This window comes from Mesocricetus auratus, unplaced genomic scaffold (genome assembly GCF_017639785.1).
Source record: "Mesocricetus auratus isolate SY011 unplaced genomic scaffold, BCM_Maur_2.0 Super-Scaffold_100024, whole genome shotgun sequence".
Classification (NCBI taxonomy): Eukaryota; Metazoa; Chordata; class Mammalia; order Rodentia; family Cricetidae; genus Mesocricetus; species Mesocricetus auratus.
Window position 1 is genome coordinate 19,820,503 of NW_024429205.1, and position 20,174 is coordinate 19,840,676.

Sequence of the window (20,174 nt, forward strand, 5' to 3'; positions counted from 1 at the left end):
CATGCCCCCCCTCATGGGAGACTGTAGCTATAACCCGCTGGCATTTCCTCCGCTGATTTGGCAACCACCCCCACTCGTGGTTTCTTTGCACACCAGGTTTCAGTTGTTCTGGGTTTTATTTTGTGCGTGTGCCGTTTGCGAGCATGTGGCTCCCCACCTTCCCAGACGTGTTGGCATCTGTTAGAGGGAATCTTGGGAGCATCCTGATTACAGTGGCATCCTGTGAGTTCACTAGTGTTTGTGTCTTCACCAGCTGCCATTTGCAGAGTCCAGCTGTGCAGGTGACACTTCTCCCAGTCCCATAAAGGAGATGACTTTGGGATGGTTAACGCTGACTACTTGATGGGACCTAGGTTTGCCTATGGAAAAATCTCATCGAGGGAGATGGCTTATGTACAGCAAAGTGTGGACTCTAGGGTTTTGATGGCTGGAGGGAAACCCAACCCTGAAGATTCCTGCGCAGAACCAACTGTGGTAGTTGAGTCAAATCTAAACCACACATTTCATTTTTTACTTCCGTATCACCCTGACAAAATAATGGGTTAAAACCGCTCAACAGAGCCAGACTTTATTTTAGACAACAGTTTCAATCTAGCGTAGGGGGGAGACACGGAAGAACAGCTCGGTTCATATCTCAGTGATTAGAAAACAGAGTGTGGCCAGAACTAGGGGCCAAGGCACAGCTTTCCAAGGGTGGCCCCTAGGCAACCCACTCACTCCAGACAGGGACCATCTCCTATAAGATTCTAGGCTCAAAGTAGCTTGTGGGGGATAGTCTAAACTCAAACTCCCTCCCTCCCTCCTTCTGCCCTTCCTCCGCTCTTGGCAGTGTCTCACTAAGTTACCCAGGCTACGCGCTCGGACTAGCAATCCTCCTGCCTCAGCCTCTGAAGATGGGATTACAGGAACAAATCATCAAATGCAGCCCCGCCTCCTGAGGAGCGTGGGGAAAGGAAGTCCAAAGGGAGAGGGGAGAGTGTAATGAAAAATGAATGACTGAAAAGACAGGGCTGGGAAACCATGCACCAAGTGTGGCCCTTCATGGAGCACTTCCTGAAGCTGCAAAGATGGAGGGAGCCCTGGGCGTCGTAGCGGTCCAAACTGGATCAGTGAGGATCTCTTCAGGAGCAATCTAGCCTTTTCACTTCCGCACCTTATGTGAGCGCGGTAGATGTGAACACCTAGGCTGGATGTCAGGGAGACTTGGGCGAGCCACACAGTAAACCTGTGGAGGGAGGGGCGGTCATCTTCTCAGGCCTGCGAGAGAGGCGAACTAGCACACAGCAAAGAGGAATCACTGTCCCAGAACGAACTCGGGTTGCCAGGCATGTGGTTGCCGGGTGACCAGCTGGCTGTTTACCACAGAGTTGAGCCGAGCCACAGCGCCGGGGCTCGCAGCATCCCACCATGGCCTCCCGTAGCGCGGGCACGTTAATGACCGAATTCAATGCCACCTTCGTGCCACCCGCCCTCATGCCCGGGTAAGTCGTCAGGAACCCTGGCACACCTGAACTTGTGGGTCAGAGCCCTCCTCCTCCCTACTGTATATACCTGCCGGGACGCTGAGGTTCCGCCCTCCCAATATGGGGGACTCAAGGGACCCCACCTGGCCAGTTTTCCTTCTTGGCTTCCACAGCTCTCTGCTGTAACGGGTAGCGGCGGGTGATGGGTCTAGAGAAGTTGATGTCTGAGAATTAAGCCCAGGATAATGGCATCTGCTATGGAAGGGGCCAGAGAGACGGAGGAAAGCGAACGCGTTTGGAGCAGCAGCCTGGCTCACAGAGAAATAGTGTGAGGACGAACATGGAGCGTGCTGGATTTTCCAGGGATATGAGTATTTATGGACTGAAGGAGGGACTGACTCTGGGAGGGCATGGCTGGCAGACTCTGGCAGTATTTGACAGCTGGTAGAGTACATTATCCACCTGAGTTTTACACGTACTCTCTCCTGCAAACTGAGCAGACTGCCAGATGAAAACCACCAGCCTCAACAGAACACAGTATATTTTGCATAAAATTGGAGTTGTTTTCCAGCAGAGGCAGCAAGGCACGGAGGGGCCGTTGTGTTACCGTCATCTTCAGAAACAATACACGCAGAAGTGGCTGCAACCGGAGTCCGGGGCTCCAGTTTCCACCCATCCAGTGTGTGTGGGACCTTTCTCTGGTGTGCAGTCAGATCTAAAGCTGCTTTGGTTGCCACCAGACAAAGCTGGTTTTACAAAAGCCTAGTTTCCCAAAGGCAAGCCAGGAGTGTTGGATCAGCTTTCCTTGGGGCTCGCTTATTCAATCTTTCTTCACTTGGAAAAGACGTTGAGTGTTCATGTGCCAGGTGTTATAGGATCCTGGGGGGAGACAAATAATAGAGAGGTTGCCCTTGAGGGGGTCCCAGCCTTCTATTTAGATTTTCTTTCCTTTAGATTTTGAGACGGGGCCTCCCTAAGTTATCTAGGCTGACCGTGCGCTCTTTCGGTAGGCTAGGCTGTCCTTGAACCCTTGATGCTCCCGCCTCAGCCTCCCAAGTGCTAGCGTCAGAAGCCTGTGGCACCAGGCCTGGCTCTCGTGTAAATACTTAAGATTTAATTCGAATCCATCTTTGTGGCCATGGCTAGCAGTGTTTTCGCCATATTCTGGATGTCTGTCATGAGGGTTGGCTTGAGACATTGATATTTTATTTTTCTCAAGCCTCCACAGGCTTTTATTAGAAGAGCCTCTGCTAGCAGACCCCCTTAGCTCTTTGCTGCCTACAGTGTGCCTGCAGCCCTGTCCCATAATTCCCTCACTCTAGAAGCTATCAGAGCTGTAATTTCAGGGCAACCCCACAGTGCCTCTTTAAGCATACCACTTTTCTACAGTTCCCTGGAGTGTTACCTCCTATCCCATGATGCCTTTAGAAACAGTAATGACAGGATGACAGGTGGCCATGAAGGGGGCTTCACTAGCCTGGACTAGGCTGAGCAGGGGAGCCCGTGTCTGCTGATGTCCTGTCACGATCTTTCTGTGAGAGATGCTTTCCTTAAAGGTTGCTATGAACCAGGGAATGAAGCAAGGCAGCTGGTGTTTCCACACCTCACTGGCAACTCCACTAACTCAATGAAAGAATTCAGGGTTCCCTACCCCTCTCGGATAATTATTATTTTTTTCTGTTCTTTTTCAAACAGTAATCACAGATTTTAAAGAACAGCCTGTCTCCCCTGGCACTCAAATAGCCTCCTTGGTAGTTTTTATCTGCAGGCAGAGAGTATTTGGGTTGGCTAGGACACACAGCTCTCACAGCCCATTTCCTTGCTGCTTCAGAAACGGGCGTGGGGTTCACGGGAGTCTGTGCATGATCTCCTGCTGGTGACTGTAGCAGCTGAGATGGGGCCAGGTCTCTGGTGCCTGCCAGTGACACCACAACTCCCCAAGTATGTACTAGGCTCACACTGTGATAGGTCCTTTACAAGCCCTCTGTCGAAAGGTCTCTAAGGCCCAGTGTGAGGGCTCAGCAGGTAAAGGGGCTTGATGACCCAAGTTCAATACATGGGTCCCACATGGAGGAAGGAGAAGAGAACCCCTTCCTGACAGCTGTCCTCTGACCTTCGCACACCGGTCATGGCACGTACAGCACTCCAAAATTAAATAAGATGTCTCCATAGCAACCAAGAGGAGGAATGAATTTCTTTCCCGGGCTGGGCTATGCCGCATGCCCTTGTGGCTTTAATACTCTGCTTTATCCCCGTATCTACCCTGAGCCTCCGTGGAGTCCATCACAGGTCCCATTCAGTAGGCAGGGAGGGAACAGAGTAGAAGGAGAGATAGATGCTGCAGCCAGCCTGCCTGGGTTTGAACCGGGGTCCCATCATTTTGCTACCTTGGGGAAGCTCTTTATCCCCATTCTGCTCTGCGTAGCTTATCTATTAAATGAAGACAATGCACGCGAGTTAAAAGAGAATCAGCCGATATGCACAAAGCCCTGCACTTGGTAGCTGATATCTGTTAGATCACTGCACTGGGGGCAGCACCAGATAAGAAAGGATGCTAGTGACCGGTGCTGGTGGCGGTGATGATGACAGTGTTCAGAAGACTGTCAAAATGGCCTTTCCTGTCTTGCGTTCCTCAGTGGTTCATTGTCCAGGCACCTCCTGTAGACTGTAGATACTATCTCTAGTATTAGGTGCCACACTGTACGGGGCAGAGGATGCTTGGGTCAGAGGCCCTGGGGCCAGAAGTCTTTTTGAGGGATAAGACTGGCTGCCGTGAGAGCCTGCCCTCTGCCTGCAGGCCAGGTGTGGGTAATACCTTCCCTGGCTCTCAACCTCCAATCATACTCCCAGGCTCTCCATCTGTTCATTCATGCCCAGCCTGCTTCTTGCTTAAGCTTACTCCAGAGGAGAAATCATGGATTCGTAGCATTCACCTGGTAGCTAGTGTCAAGATGTCACCATAGAGGCTCTAAATCTAAGAAGGTGTGTGGTGACACATCACTACATAGTGTATTGGCTTTCTGCAATTTCAGTTACCCAAGGTCAACCTCAGTCTAAACTTCCAGATGCAAATAATTCATAAGCTTTAAATAATTCTTATTAATGCATTACTGTAATTGTCCCGTTATACCATTAGTTATTGCTAATCTCTAGTTGTATACAATTTATAAGTTAAACTTTATCGTAAGTACATATGTATAGGAAGAAAATGAGTGTAGAGAGTTGAACATGTGGAAAATTTTGGACCAATAAATCCTCCTGGAAGAAGAGGCTTGTGTGTGTCTGCACTTATAAAATCCAAGAGATTAAAAACTAGAGAACACAGATACTATGATCATTAGTGATAATTGTTTGCACACTTACTATCTTAGCTTTTTATCTCATTTGTTTAATTACGACTTTAAGTAACTCAGTTTTTATCCTAGCTATTTATCCCTTCTTTAATACTAGCCTTTTAAACCCTGGCCACATTTCAGCAACCACTCTTTTGAGGCCAGATGAAGGGAGTACCAGCAAACTATCCCCTCACCTGCCAGCTCCCTGAAGCCTATGGCTTCTTGGGTGAGAAAGAGGAGGTGACAGAGGGGATGGGGTTGGGCAGTGCTCAGGGCAGGCCTAGCACCATGAGTGCTGCTCATGGTGGGTCAGTCCATCGTGGAGTAGGAGACACAGGCTACCTAAGCTGGATGTGGGCATCAGTGTTAGATCTGAGAGCTTTCCTTTGGCTCCTTCCTTGGGCCACACATAGAGGTTCTGATGCCGTTGGTTGGCTAAGCACAAGGATGAGGTTTTTCGGCCCTCCCGGGGGTTCCCAGTGTGGAGGGCCTTTGAGAAGGGGCAGGCACCAATGTCAGCATCTTTTAAAAGGGTTCTCCCAGTGTGCTACCTTTCTGGTGTACTTGTGAAGGCTCGGCCTTAGGCCGTAGGGTCTGACTCAGGCCAGCAGGCAACTACTTTCTAGGAGTCTCCTCCCAGCTGCAGGGGGCCTTCAGCAGACATCAGACTCTGAAACCCCACTCTCCTCTTCTAGACCCTGCCCTTCGGGAAGCCCCATCCCAGTGCTCCCCTCCTCAGTGGAAGCCTGTCCTCATTTTCTGGGGTCCTCTGGCAAGCTATTTACCTTTCTTCCCAGGGAGGTTCCCTCACCTCTCTCAGCAAGGCCATCTCCTCAGATCTCAGCCCAAAGCTGAGTTGGAGGTGGTTCTGAGGTAACTGTCGCCTCTCATGCAAGCTGGGGCATTGAGGGGCTCCTGAGAACAGGGCCTCGGAAGCCTAGGCTACCTATCAGAGGGTCTCCTCCTTTCCCAGAGAAAGAGGGGCTCTTCACAGCGAGCCCCCATTTGTCACTTCAGTCCAACGAACACAGAGCATGCGCTGGTGGGAATGGCAGGAACGCAAACAGGAGCAGTAGAAAGAATATTCCTAGGGTTCAGATAGGTTCAAATACAATAGATCAAAGAACAGACGACTCGGAACAGGGGTGAGCAGGGCCTAGGGGGTTAATCAGCAGAGGCTTCCTGGGAATGAGAATACTTGGGTACTTGGACTGGGAATTTAGTTCAATGATAGAGCACTTACCAAGCATGCATGAGGCCCTAGGTTCAATTCATAGCCCTGTTTAAGGAATGGGTATACTGGACATCACCTGCAAGGGCAGATAGGGAAGAAGAGGGAGGGTGAGAGGGAGGGAGGGTGGGAGGGAGGGAGGGAGGGAGGGGAGGAGAAGGAGCCCTCTGGATGGAGGGAAGGACGTGAGCAAAAGCAAGGGCTGGAGGTTCTGTGTTTTCAAAGCAGCAGTCTGCTTGGCTAGTGTGAGCAAGCTTCAACAGGAACGTTAAGAACAAGGTTGGCAAGATCCCTTACACGGGCCCACAGCTAGGGACCCCCTGAAGCTGGCCTGCTTTCTTCTTCATCCCACAGGCAGTGGGAAGCCCTCCCAGGTCCTGCCAAGGGATGGGAGGATGCTATCCGCTCCATCCTCAGTGGAAGGTACAGCAGAAAAGAGGCTGTGCGCGGAATGGGAGCACGCTGAATGCAGCAAGTTAATTAGTTAATAAGGCTGCTCAAGGGATCCCTGATGCTCATGGTAATTAATTTTAATGTCAGCTCTGGGGCCAGCCAGTGCTCTTAAGAGGCAAGGTTGGGATTGCTCCCTGCACACGGCGATCCGCAATGGGCCCTAGAATCCATTTGTGGTCTTGGCCCAGGGACCTGGCTCAGCATCTCCCAGCCTGTGTGTACAGGTAGATGGAGAAACATGGCGGGCAGATGAGTGGGAAAGGACAGAAGAAGGGGTGGGTAGGAGATGAGCTTGTGCCACTGCCATTCCCCACGGTCACTGGGCCAACAGAAAGGGCAGCAGAAGCTTCTACCATGGAGCCCTATGGGTCTGCTGAAGGCCCGCACATCCAGATGAAGGGACACGCGCCTAGCTTCTGGATGTGTCCTCTGAGTGCTAAATACTGAGGTTGTGTGCACACGCATACACCTGGCAGCACTGTGGATTCAGAAGGGAAGGCAGGCAGAACTTGAGTTGCGGAGGAGGGGGCTTCTATTCTATTGGGATGCAAATGCCTTAGCATTCAGAGAAGGTGGGAGGCAGGGGCAGAGGAGGAGCATGGCAGGGAGCTTGGGGGTGGCAAAGAGAAGAATCCCAGGGGCAAGTCTCATTTCCACAGCTCCTTCCTTCTGAGGAGCCCAGTGCCCTGTGGGCAGGATGCTTCATGCCTCTGGAAATCTGAGCTCCCTTCAGAACAGGTCAGGGACACTCCCCAGAGATCAGGGCTTCCTGCTCCTCGATCCTCCTGTGAGCACGTATTGAGTGCTGGGGCTTGGGAAGAACACAGAGGCTTAGTTTGCCTACTGTTGCTCTGAGAAGACACTGACCGGAATCAGCTTGAGAAGAAAAGGGTTTACTTGTCCTACAGATCTCACCACTGCCCATCTTGAGGGAGGCCAAGGTGGGAACTCTCAGGGAGGGAATGAAGGCAGGGACTGAAGGGGAGACCTTGGAGGGTGCTGCTTACTGGCTTGTTCCCTATGGCTTGCTCAGCCTGCTTTCTTATATGACCCAGGATGACCTGTCCTAGGTGGCAACCTCCCACATCAATCCCTCATTAAAAACAAAACAAAACAAAACAAAAAAACTCACAGACTTGCTTACAGGCCATCTGATCAATGGAGGCATTTTCTGAGTTGAAGTTCCCTCTCCCTAGCTGAGGCTAGCTGTGTCAAGTTGACAAAACAAAATGCTAACCAGGGTATGTGTGGACTTGAGTCTGAGTGTAAGGATGGTAATGCCTATTGCAAACATCGCCTGAGGCACAGGGTGAAGTCAGGGAGGCAACCAGTACAGGCTCTTCCTAAGTGAGAAGAAGAAAAGTCCCCTGGGGGCAGAAGATCAGCCCTGCAGATGGAGGAGCTACTGATGGCCAGAGACTAAGGGTACCACACGGTGTGTACTTCTGTGTGTACCTGGGTGTCTAGAGGGAAGTGGCCAGCGGTGAGGGAGATTGCTCTGACGGTGGCAGGGAGATGGATGGGAAATGGATGGGATGGGGGGGCAGGACTTGGTTGAGGGGTGACTCTAGGAGAATTGAGATTGTCTTAGTTGAACACAGCTGTGGGAGAGAGGAAGGCAGAGAGAGAGAGAGAGAGAGCTGGTGAATGCATGAATATGATTGAGGGAGGCCTATGTGTAGGGTAATGGAGAAGAAACAGCAGACCACTGTTTTCTGGATGGGGTGGTGTTAACAAGGGCAGCATTGTGTAACCCTGGGCAGAAGGGGAAGCGGGCAGGTTCCCTGTGTGGTGAGCAGAGCAAGAACATCTGTGGGCAGAATAGCTAGGGCTGGAGATGGAGCCAGGCATCATCAGTGCACAGGAGATGGAAGTCTTCCAAGGTGGTGTTTCCCCAAAGGAACCCATCTTTGAAAAGAGGACCCTGGGCAATTCCAAGATGACCCATGACTAGCACTGACCCTCCACCAGACCTCTCCAATCCCTTGCTTTGTGGTTCTCCTAACTCCCAAAGGAAATGTAAGTGGGCATTCCCTCCTGGCCTTTCTTGAGGACCCTGACCATGGTCCAGCTTGGTTTGGAGCTGGTCCTTGCTGGATGTCAACATGGCCCAGCAGGCAGGACATGACTTCATGACACCATGACTTCTGCCTGAGAGTTGGAGCTTATGTCCCCATGCCCTGGTATTGTGCCACCACACAGTAGGTTCCCAGAAAGGTGACTTTTAACTTCTCTCTGTTCTTGCTCTGTCTCTCTCTCACCCTGTGTCTCTCTCAAATGCACAGGCAAAGAAGAAAGCAGTAAGTCTTCCCAAGTCCGACACCAAAGTTACCATTTGGTGAAGCCTACCTTAGGTCTGAAAAAACAGGACAGATGTGAAGTCACATAAAAGTCATTTTGTAAAAAAATACAGACCTTATTTGCTATCTCAAAATGAAAGTGGGAAATTTAATCTCACTGAGATGTAAGAGAAGGAAACTGAAATAAAAGGAAAGACCAGGCAGACTTGAGATAAATGCCAACTCATCAGAAAAAGATATTAATCCCTCCAAGATCCTTGAGTGTGTGGGGGTGGGGGTGGGCAGGGAGGGAGTGTCTAAAAGCCCACAAAGGCTGAGAGAGTCATTATGTCGTGTGCTTTTGATGGCATCTCCATTGTCGATGGCATGGGTTGACTGTTCGGAGACATTCTTAGCGTGCCCCCATCTCCCCTCCACCCACCTCTCAATTTTGGTTGCTCAAGTTATTTTTACCGTGACAGGTTTTATAACATTCGCTTCTGTTCTGCAAGCAGTGCTCACCTGGCTGCTATTCCCAGTCATGTTTGTGAATAGGTTGGAAGATCACCAGCCTTCCTGCTCACAGAGCCTCTGCTTGACTGAACTGAGCTGTTCCTTTGAGTCAGCCCTTGTTTGGCAGGGTCTGTCACCGAACACTTCTTTTAGGGACGGCCTGTGAGTACTTTGTTTTCCACATCTTCATGCTAAGGAAGGACGGATGGCCACGTGGCTGGTGTGGCCGTCTCGGGTTGTACTTCCTGTAGGGAGTTCTCTGCAACTCACACTCTTCCCTCCCTCGTTCCTCCCATCCCTCCACTCCTTTCTTTCTTTTTTTTTTATTGGTGTGGTGTCTTAGTTAGGCTTTCTACTGCTGTGGAGAGACACCATGACTATGACAGTTCTTATAAAGAAAACATTTCATTGAGGCTTCTGACATGGCAAGGCAAAGCATGCATCTCTCCTTCCAAAGAAAAGGAGCTATAAGCAGCCCAAAATTCTGGTCAGCTCATCCCTCAGATGCCTCCCCCCATAACACAGCAGCAAGAGAGTCAAGGAGCTCCAGTCTCACTGGGACTAAGGAGAGGTGAAGCAATAGCTCCCCGAATACCTATTGTCTTTGATTTTGCAGCTTCTTGAACCTCCATTTTAGGAGGTTTCCTCTGCAGCATGAGACATCTCAGGAGCTCTGCTTCTGCTTCTCAGAGTTGCTTCCTTCCAAACAGGGATCGTCATTGGCACAAATGTAGCAGATGGGCAATGTGAGCCAAAGACATTGGATGGCCTTGCATGGCTTGACTAACCCGGTACAGGCTTATGGTTCAGTGGTGGATAGAAGCGGGACTGAGGGGTCAGGAAAGGCCAGGGTTGAAGAAAGAAGACAGAAGTTCTGTGTCATTCTTTGGAGAAATGGAGACAAGGGAAGAGAAAGGGTAGGATGTGGGTGGCAGCAAAGTCTCCCACAGAGCTTCACGGTGTAGAAAAGACTAGGGAACACCTTTAGGCACCGGGCAGAAGTGAGGAGAAAAAGGAGATATTAGCGGTGCCAGGGAGGAAAGGCGGAGGCTGAGAGAAACAGAAGAGACCTCCTGACAACGAGGCAAGAAAGGTAGACCCCAGACCCAGGAGGGGACGAGCTATGGTAGAGAGGAGCACTCTGTCTGCTGGAAGTGACCAAGATGGCCACACAGGCTCGCAAGGGAGGCAACAAAGACCCCTGAGCCCTCAGTTTCTATGTCAGAGGAGGCATGGCTGTCGGGAGGAAGTCCAGGAGGATGCAGAAGGGCGGGCTCTGGAGAAGGGTGGAAGAGTAGGATGAAGTCAACGACTAGAGGGAAGGGGCCGGAGAGAGCCCGCGAAGCAGCCATGGGGTCTCCTAGCCTGGCCACCTCTTGCTTTACGTGCTGCTCTGACCCAGGCACAACCCTTGCTACCAGACCCCAAGCAGGCCCACTGGTGGGAATGATGGGACTTGAGATATTCTGACCACAATGGCAAGTGACCAGCAGGTCTTTGTCTGTCACTCTACAATTTCTCTTGCTATTTTTTCTGAAGATGCAGGGAAGGAAATCCTGTATTATTGTCTAATCCTGGGCTTACGCCTATTGTTAAGGAGGCAGAGACCCAAGCGGGGCTCTGGAGACACAGAGCCCTTGGGGCAGGATGAGTGTCTGGTATGTAGAAACAGACAGGCTGTAGTTCCTTGTTCTCAGGAGGAGTGGGTGTTGTCTTGTATTAGAAGTCCCTGACTTTCCAGTATTAATCTGCGTTCAACTGTGTCCATCACAACTGCTGTAGACACTAGCTGCTCATCATTTTTGTCTGTTTAATAAACAGTTTGTTTTCTCCCCACATACCATGTGCCAGAACCGGGGCACTCAGATATGTAAAACACAAACCCATCCCACATCTGAGAAACTCGCCATCTGGTGGAGGGCATGAAGAGGTGTAGCGATCTGAATAGCACAGAAAAAGATGCCGGTGATGGAGGGAATTTTAGGGTGCAAAGGGAACCCATTCAGACCTAGGAGAGGGAGAAGCTCTGAGTCGTGGTATTTGACCAGTCTCAAGGGACCATTTAGTATTGGGTAATACACTCAGGGAGTAGAGGCAGGAAGATATGAGTGTGAGGCCAGCTTAGTTCAATCAGCCTACATAGGAAGACACTATCTCAAAAAAAAAAAAAAAAAAAGCAGGGGTGGGGGAGGGCAATGATCAGGGACAGGGTCAGGAGGGAGTGGAATGAGCAGGTTGACATCCTGATTTTGGGAGACAGAATGAGAACCCAGGAAAAGGAGGAGGCAAAGAGGAGAGAGGGCACAGAGAGCGACAGAATATGACACCTGTAGAATCACAGAGCCCCTTAGGCATGGGATGTCAGGTGACCTTGAGATTCAGATGGGCAGGGCTTTAACTACTTCACTAAGGGTGTGATGTTGGGCAGTGCAGTGTCTGGACTGTGGGGATGGACTCTAGGAGCAGACGTTTGAGCACAGTTATGAGACCAGTGATGCTATAGTCAGTCTCAGTGAAGGAGATATGACTGAGCTTAAGTGATATGGGTGGAGTGATGGGACTCGCTGTCTGATTGGCTGTGATGGAGGGAGATGTCTGCATTTTCACCTGGACAGCTAGGGAGAACTCAGTATGGAGTTAAGGCCAGACTGCTGGGCAAAGTAGGAGTGAGAAGTCACGCCTTGGAAAGAGCCAAGAAAGATGTGTAGCATGCTTTGTGCTTGAAGAGGACTCCTAGGCTAGATTATGGTTACGGCCATGGCTGGTGTGTCAGAACAGACCCCGAAGGAACCCCATCCATTAAGAGGTTGTGAAAGGGAATTAAAGGAAAGTTTAAGCAGTAAAGGAATCCATCAACAACAGAAAGCTGATACACGTGTAATTGAACAAAGGGACCAAGTTCCGTACCCTACAAGCAAAAGAACTTGGCATCTTTGACCATGTTGTCTGGCCTTTACCAAGGAATGCACAGGAAAGGGGTTGTGGGATCTCCCAAAGCTGCTGAGGCCAGATGTGCATCAGCCGTGTCCCTGCATGGAGGTCCAGAGAGGCCATCATGTGAGGCTGCATGGAGGTCCAGAGAGGCCATCATGTGAGGCTGCATGGAGGTCCAGAGAGGCCATCATGTGAGGCTGCATGGAGGTCCAGAGAGGCCATCATGTGAGGCTGCATGGAGGTCCAGAGAGGCCATCATGTGAGGCTGCGAAGGTAAAACCTGGATTTTGTTGGAGACCTCAAGATGCTGGAGATGTCAGAGATGTAGGATGTCTGCCAGGAAGGGCTGCTGGCTGTTTGTGGATCCAGCCGAAAAGAAAGAAGCTGCGTTGCAGTCAACAAAGCTGAAAGGGGGTGGAGATCTGGAGAGCACCTTGACATCCGACGCGGAGATGCAGTTTTGTGTGTGCCCTGCTTGTTTTAGGTCTTGCTTTTTGATGCAGCATATGATCACTGTGTTTCCTTTCTTCCCTTTTGGAATGGTAATGTATATTCTGTGTGCCATTATGTGCTGGGAGTATGTGACCTGCTTTTAGATTGTGATTTTTTTCAGTGGGTTACAGTTAAGCCATTGACTTAGTCTCAGAAGAGAGTTGAGCTTTGGACTTTCAGACTGTGTTGAGACTGAAAGTCTATAGGGACATTTGAAGTTGGATTAAATGCATTTTGCAGTACGGTATAGCTACAGGTCTATAGTGGCCATAGTGAAATGTGGACTGGATGAGAATAACCATCATAAGCTCAGATATTTGAACGCTTAGATAGCACATAGTTGGACTATTTGATAAGATTAGAAGGATTAGGAGGTGTGGTCTTGTTGAAGGAAGTGCATCCCTAGGGGGTGGGCTTTGAGGTTTCAGAAGCCTACACCACGCCCAGTGTTTCTCTCTTCCTCTCTGCCTGTGGATCAGGTTGTAACTCACAGTTACTGCTCCAGTGCTATGTGCCCTGTCATGGTGGTAATGGACTAAACCTCTGACACTCTAAGCAAGCTCCCAACTAAATGTTTTCTTTTATAAGAGATGCCTTGCTCATGGTGTCCCTTCTCAGCAATAGAACAAGGTCTGAATCCAGCTGCCTACCACCCACATAGAAGTTTAAAATCCAAGCATGGGAGAACACATCAATAACTTGAGCACTGGGAGTCTGGAGGCTTCACAGTGCTCACTAGAGAGTCAGTGCAGCCAGGTAAGCTCCAGATTCAGCGGGAGAGCCTGTCTCAAAAAGTCAGGTGGAGAGCAATGGAGGATGAACCCCCACATCGACCTCTGATTTCCACACAAGTATGCCTTCTCTCTCTCTCTCTCTCTCTCTCTCTCTCTCTCTCTCTCTCTCTCTCTCTCTCTCTCTCTCTCTCTCATGAGAGGAAAAGGATGAAGAGACTCAAAAGAATGAGAACAGGGCAATCAAAAGTGGCATTTCCAGGTTGGAAGGGAGAGGCCCTCTGCACTAACAGTAGGGAAATCAGCAGCAGCAGTTTCGACAGCAGTATGAAGGAGAATCGGATGTTGGGGGTGAGGAGCAGAGGGCAAATAGGGACGATGCAGACTGGAAAGCTTTGGGCTGTGTCTGATGCACTGGGCAGCCTCCCTCTGAAAGCTGCCTGGAGCCCGGGTCTCCTGTCCCAGAAGAGTCACCGGGCCCTTGCTTTCATACCTCTGTCCCTCTTGCCTGGGCCTCCTGGGCATCGAAAGAGCTATTGAAGGCCGTTTGGCACCACAGGTCTTTGGTAAGGCCCCCAGGTCGCTTGAATAAATCTTGTGAGGCCATGGGAAAGTCAACCTGAAAACCACAATTATCTTGAGGAGTTGGAAGGGGTGAATGGAACAGATGGAAATCCAGCACTCATGTATGACATTTTCAAAAGGGATTTTTAATTAAAAACAACAACGCAACTCTCACCTCAAAGGAGAAGAGTTTTATTCCAGCGCCAAACATGGGTGTCTGTGGGCCCGGACTCAGGGTTATATTACTCTGAATTCTGTGTTCTGATGTGGTAACGGTTCAGTGAAGCTTTTATAGTAACAGAACAAAGGAAGTCATAAGTCACTTTAAAAATGCATTGGTGGGACCTCTGATTAGACACTAGGAGCAGTTCCCTCTGTCATGGTCCCAACATGCCGTCTGACCGCATTCCTCCTTAGCCCTTTGGTTGGTAGAAAATAGAGTTTTAAGTTAATGCACTCCAAAGGGTTTTATCTGTTAGTCACTGGATATGAGGTCAGACACAAGGGCGGGCAAGGCATGGCTGTTTAGTGGGCTGCAGGTAGCCCAAGATAGGATGTGATTGGGCTCTGGACCTGCAACATCCCCACCCCTCCGATTCCAACTTCTTAGAGATTAAAACGGAGTTTGAATCAGCTACCCAGCCTTGAAAAAAAGTTTAGTTGAAGGTGCAACTCCCTTTAGGGAACTCGGATTCATAGGAACGAGACCCAGTCAGGCTTGTGCTGCAGAAAACCAAACACCCACAGCATTTCACTGCCAAGCCCTGCCAATGTCTCCTATTCTCTCTCCTCTCTGATGAGATTAATGAGATGACTATGGAAGACCAGGGCTAGACAAAGTCCAGAATCTTCTGCCTGGCCCCCGAAGAGCTGGGGGATCCGTACTCAGGAGGCTCCCTGAGAGGTTCAGAGGCCTATGGTCTAGAGGACAACCACCCAGTCAAACCCTCTGTGCCAAGGAAGCAGCCTAGAAGCCTTTTCACGTGACCTCCCCCAAAGACCCGAGCAAGCTAGTGCGCTTTAAGAATCCTGTCATGGAAGCCAGGCAGTGGTGGTGCACACCTTTAATCCCAGCACTCAAGAGGCAGAGGCAGGCAGATCTCTGTGAGTTTGGAGCCAGCCTGGTCTACAGAGCTACACAGAAGAACTCTGTCTCAAAAAAACAACAGAAAGAAAGAAAGAAAGAAAGAAAGAAAGAAAGAAAGAAAAAGAAAGAAAGAGAAAATCCTGTCACAACCAGAGGGGCACAGGAGCCTTCAATTGCCAAGAGCCTGTCTGGGAACTAGCTATGGATGTCATGAGGTTTCATCTCCCCCCCCCCCCACGTCCCCTCCCCACTATCACTGCAGGTATAAAGGCCATGTCCCCGGTGTGGCCGCCTCCTTTGGCTCCTCTTACGGCACCACCACCTTCAAGTACTTCCAGGACCTCCGTAACAAAGCCTTGGAGAAGAGCTACGCACTCCTCAGCGGGGGACGCTTTCCCACCATCTTCTCCCCTAATCCCTCTGTGGTGCTGGCCAGCCAAGGGCGGAACTGGGATCGCTGGCTGCACCTGCCCACCTACTCCCGATTTAACCTGGACAGCAGGCGCAACTCTGAGATCACTAACTTTTATGAGGTAAGCTGGCCACAGTCACAGCCTGGGACGGCCTGGATGGCTGGGGGGGTGTGGTGGGGAATGTCTTCTCCAGAGAGTTTCGGGGCCAGAGGAGGTCTCCCATACCCCAGGGGTCTCTGCGGCTCTGTCTCCCTCAGTCTACAGCCAGTGCGGTTGGGAAATCATTCAAGGATGCCCCTGCCCCCTCTAGTCTTTCAACTCCATGGTTCTATCTTAGTTTCTATTGCTGTGCTAAAACGCCATGACAAAGGCAGCTTGGGGAGAAGAGGGTTTATCTGGTTTACCCTTCCATATTACAGTCATTATGGGAGGAAGTCAGGGCAGGAACCTGGAGGCAGGAACCGGAGCAAGAAGCCCTGGGGGAAATGCTGCTTGCTGGCTTGCTCCCGGTGGCTGCTCAGAGCCTCCTGCCAGAGTTAGCCCCGCCCACAATGGGCTGAGCCCTCCCACATCAATCATCAATCCAGAAAATGTCCCACAGGTTTGTCTACAGGCCAAACTGTTGGAGGCATTTTCTCTATTGAGGTTTTCCCTTTCCCAAGTGACTCTAGCTTGTGTCACACTGACATAAAACTAGCCAGCATAGGGTACTTGCTTAATTCTTACCTGAAGGCCCAAAACAAACCCCAGGGAAAATCATACACAATCTGAGGCCCCAGTGGAATTTCCTGGTACTCTCTAAGCCTCCACAGTCTCCATTTCTCTAAGAATGTGCCCCGGTCATCCTTAGCCCAGATCGGGCCAAACTGTCCAATGAGGAGATGAAGATGAAGGGGATCTAACCACACCTGGTACTTTTGTTTCTCTGGCTCATCAAGTGTCCCAGTACAGCACAGGCACCCAGGCACCCAGGCACCCAGGCACCCAGGCACCCAGGCACACAGGCACACAGGCACACAGGCACCCAGGCACACAGGCACACAGGCACCCAGGCACACAGGCCTGTTCCCTTGGTTGGAATGAGGGTTTGGTTTATGCTAGCTCTAAGAGGGGGGGGACAGGGAGAGAGGGAGACAGGGGGGACACACAGAGAGAGAGAGGAACAGAGAGAGAGAGAGAGAGGGACAGAGAGAGAGAGGGACAGAGAGAGAGAGGGACAGAGAGAGAGAGGGACAGAGAGAGAGAGGGACAGAGAGAGAGAGGACAGAGAGAGAGGGACAGAGAGAGAGGGACAGAGAGAGAGGGACAGAGAGAGAGGGACAGAGAGAGGGGGACAGAGAGAGAGGGGGACAGAGAGAGAGAGAAAGAGAGAGAGAGGAGCCTGGTAGGAAGAACACAGACTCTGCCTGATACCAGAGCAAGGGACTTGTCTGAGTGAGGAAAGTTCTCTAGGGGTAGGCTCAGCCGATGATCTCGGCCATCAAGAAGCCATGGGACTGTCTCAGTGGCAACCTTTTTCTCCATTTTGACTTGCACAGACACACCTGCTCCAGGAGTGAAGGAGAGGCAGAGCTCATGTGGACAGTGGTGTGCTTAGAGCATGTGTGTGTAGACATGGTAGGTGTGCTTAGGGTATGCATGTGTGGACATGGTAGGTGTGCTTAGAGCATGTGTGTGGACAGTGGATAGGCATGCACACGTTAAGCTGGGATTTCAGAACTTCTTAGTTGCTTGGTCTCCTTGACTCACTGTAGCAAAACCGCTATGTGGGTGTCAGTATACCTGATGGGCAGAGGAGAAACTGAGGCATAGAGGACAACAGCTGGTTAGCAGTTGAGCTGGGTCCCTGTGGACTGTACCAGGAGTACGGGGAGACTTCTCACTCCTGACTGGGTATAGCTGGGAACAGGTGATTCAGTGACGACCTGTTGTGTGTTCTTTGACTGAGCTGTAGATAGCACAGCAGCAGCGGAAGTACTACCAGGACAAGACCGGCATGGTGCCCCGTGTTCCCTACTTCGTGTTGCCTGTGAAGGAGTGGGACCGGTACCCCCTACCCACAGACCTGTGAGTGTCCCCGTCTTCCTCTCCTGTGAACAAATGTGCATGCACACGTGTCCTCTCTCTCTCTCTCTCTCTCTCTCTCTGTCTCTCTCTCTCTGTCTCTCTCTCTGTCTCTCTCTCTGTCTGTCTCTCTCTGTCTGTCTCTCTCTGTCTGTCTCTCTCTGTCTGTCTCTCTCTGTCTGTCTCTCTGTCTCTGTCTCTCTGTCTCTCTGTCTCTCTGTCTCTCTGTCTCTCTGTCTCTCTGTCTCTCTGTCTCTCTGCCTCTGTCTCTGTCTCTGTCTCTCTCTCTCTGTCTCTCTCTCTCTGTCTCTCTCTCTCTCTCTCTCTCTCTCTCTCTCTCTCTCTCTCTCTCTCTCTCTCTCTCTCTCTCTCTCTCAGAACCAATTAGCAACCAAACCTGTGGTGCCTGCCGTTAGAGACAGTTGCATTGCAGAGAGGGTCGCAGGTCCAGCAACTTGTGGAGGAAGAATACCAGGAACACGCATGGGCAGACTCAGAAAGTGTTTTCTGGACAAGAGGCATGTTTCCCAACCTTTGCTAGTGCGAACCTGCCCACTGCTTCCTCTGCAAAGGCCCCCTCTCTCAAAGCTGCACCAGTCCAAACCTGGAGCTGCTGCTGCCCTCTGGTGGTTGACTAGGACACTACATTGACTAGAGCCAAGCCATCCACTTGCTACCCCCACCTTCTAGCCCCCTCCTATGGAATATTCTGGGATATTCTGGGAACCTAGTCGCACATCAAGGACTTGATGATACCTGAAAAGTCTAACTAGCCAAGTTAAAAGTGCAAGAAAGCACGTTGCAGCCAGCGCTCACACGGGGGGCTATCTGGGAGGCGTGGCCCACCTCCAGGGAAGACCTACTTGGCCCTGCAAGGTGAGCCAAGCCACGTCACTCCCTCCTGCCATCTGAGGGATCACACGTTTGTTACTAGGTACCTATGGGTGGGGTAGGGTGGTGACTTGTCCCTGGGCTAGAGACTCCACTGTTGTAACCCATCTCTGTCTGTGGAGGGGCTCTTAGTAGGTCATTGGGCAGGTTTCTAACCCTTCTTAACCCCTGCTCACCTCAAGAACCCAGCTTCAGCATCCAGATGTAGATAAAGCAACTGTTCCCACACAGTTTGATACACTTTGCAGGCATTGTCTCATTGTGTCTCTGTGACATAGGCGGGTCTGTTGATAAGTAGGCAAGTTGAGTCTGGTGAGGACCTCGGGAGTTGGGCCTGGTAGTTGGAGACCCAGTCTGGGAAGAGACCCATGTCTGCTGCAGTCAATTTAGCCTTTGAGTGTGACCATCTCTCTAACGAGGCAGTCCTGAGCCAGTGTGTCCATGGGGACAGGTCTCCTGAGGTCTTGCCAGATGTGTTCTTCAGTCTTCAGATCCTTGTATCTCTCTCTTCACCAAATTACCTGGTAGTCTGTGCTTCTGGCAGTGCCATTTCTGACCCAGAGAGTTCATCTTAAGCAGCTAGGGAAGATCAGTGATCAGTTCTGTAACCTGGAGCATGTCTACCTTTTTGGACAATCACTTCACCCATCACCACCATCACCCCCATCACCACCATCACCCCCATCACCCCCATCACCACCATCACCCCCATCATCCCCATCACCACCATCACCACCATCACCCCCATCACCACCATCACCTGCACCCCCATCACCACCATCCCCACCCCCGTTACCATCACCATCATCGTCTTTACCGGATCAGCAGCAGCAGCAGCCACCATCTCTGTAACAGTTGTGTCTACTCTTCGCCTTGCATTATGTTAAGTGCTTTGTATGCAGAGCCTCCTTTAGAACAGAGACACCGAGGTGACAGTAACAAGCACTTCCTTGTTACATGGGTTTGTTTCCAGCAGGAGATGGGACCAGAATCCATACCCAAGTCATGTGACTTAGCAGATGTCACACTGCTGAATGGCTGGGGTGACAAAGCTACTGGGGGTACTGGGACTATGGCGAACACGCTTGATCCTCCCCGCCAGGCATTCTGTCTGACAGTGGCCCCGTTCTTACCCCCCAGGCCTCCTCTGAGCCCAAAGACTAAATGGAACCTTTTAAGAGTGTCCCCTGACTACCCGAAGAACTACCAGACCTACCCATCAGGAAAGAGGGTCCCCTCACAAGAGCGGCAAAGGAGGGACCTATACTTCGAGTTCAGAGCCTGAAACTAGGCTGATGCCAGGGAGCCTGGACCTCACCAGTCTGGCTTGCTTGCAATAAAACCTTCAGCCACAACCGTCCCATGTGCCTCCTTTGGATCCTGTCACCATGCATGAAGGTAACCTGAGTACCTGGGGAGAGCTAAGCATCAAACTGAGATGCGTGTCAGCTGCCGTGGGCCTTCCAGCTGCTCCCAAGTTGAGGTAGGTGGGGGTCAGTGGCTCTGACAAAGGTCAGGCTCACAAGGCTGCCCAGGCAGTCCTTGAGGCACGGAGACCTCAGATCTGCTTTCACTGGTATAACTGAGAACACCAGCCCGTGTCCGTAAGCGGGTACCATGGCTCCCAAACAATTGTCCTGGGTGTCGGTGTTCAGCTCTGACTTTTTCCTTTTCCCTTCACTCAGTCTGGGAGCCAGTCCATGGGATGGCTGCTCACATTCCGA

The 20,174-nt window shown here is 51.0% G+C and overlaps 1 protein-coding gene across 1 annotated transcript; it reads left to right on the forward strand.

The window, feature by feature from the left end:
- The first annotated feature begins 1,343 nt into the window (after window positions 1–1,343).
- Fam166c (family with sequence similarity 166 member C) lies at window positions 1,344–19,805 on the forward strand. The gene is made up of 4 exons (XM_021229224.2): window positions 1,344–1,481; window positions 15,345–15,615; window positions 17,450–17,562; window positions 19,591–19,805. Exons 1-4 carry the CDS (start codon window positions 1,408–1,410, stop codon window positions 19,733–19,735), a joined length of 603 nt encoding a protein of 200 aa, XP_021084883.1. The 5' UTR covers window positions 1,344–1,407; the 3' UTR covers window positions 19,736–19,805.
- The last annotated feature ends 369 nt before the right edge of the window (window positions 19,806–20,174 follow it).

Excerpts from the sequence above, each read along its gene's own strand:
- Fam166c (XM_021229224.2), top strand. The coding sequence starts at position 1,408 with ATGGCCTCCCGTAGCGCGGGCACGTTAATGACCGAATTCAATGCCACC. Across the intron at positions 15,616-17,449 it reads AGATCACTAACTTTTATGAG|ATAGCACAGCAGCAGCGGAA; the intron begins GTAAGCTGGCCA and ends ACTGAGCTGTAG. Across the intron at positions 17,563-19,590 it reads TACCCCCTACCCACAGACCT|GCCTCCTCTGAGCCCAAAGA; the intron begins GTGAGTGTCCCC and ends CTTACCCCCCAG.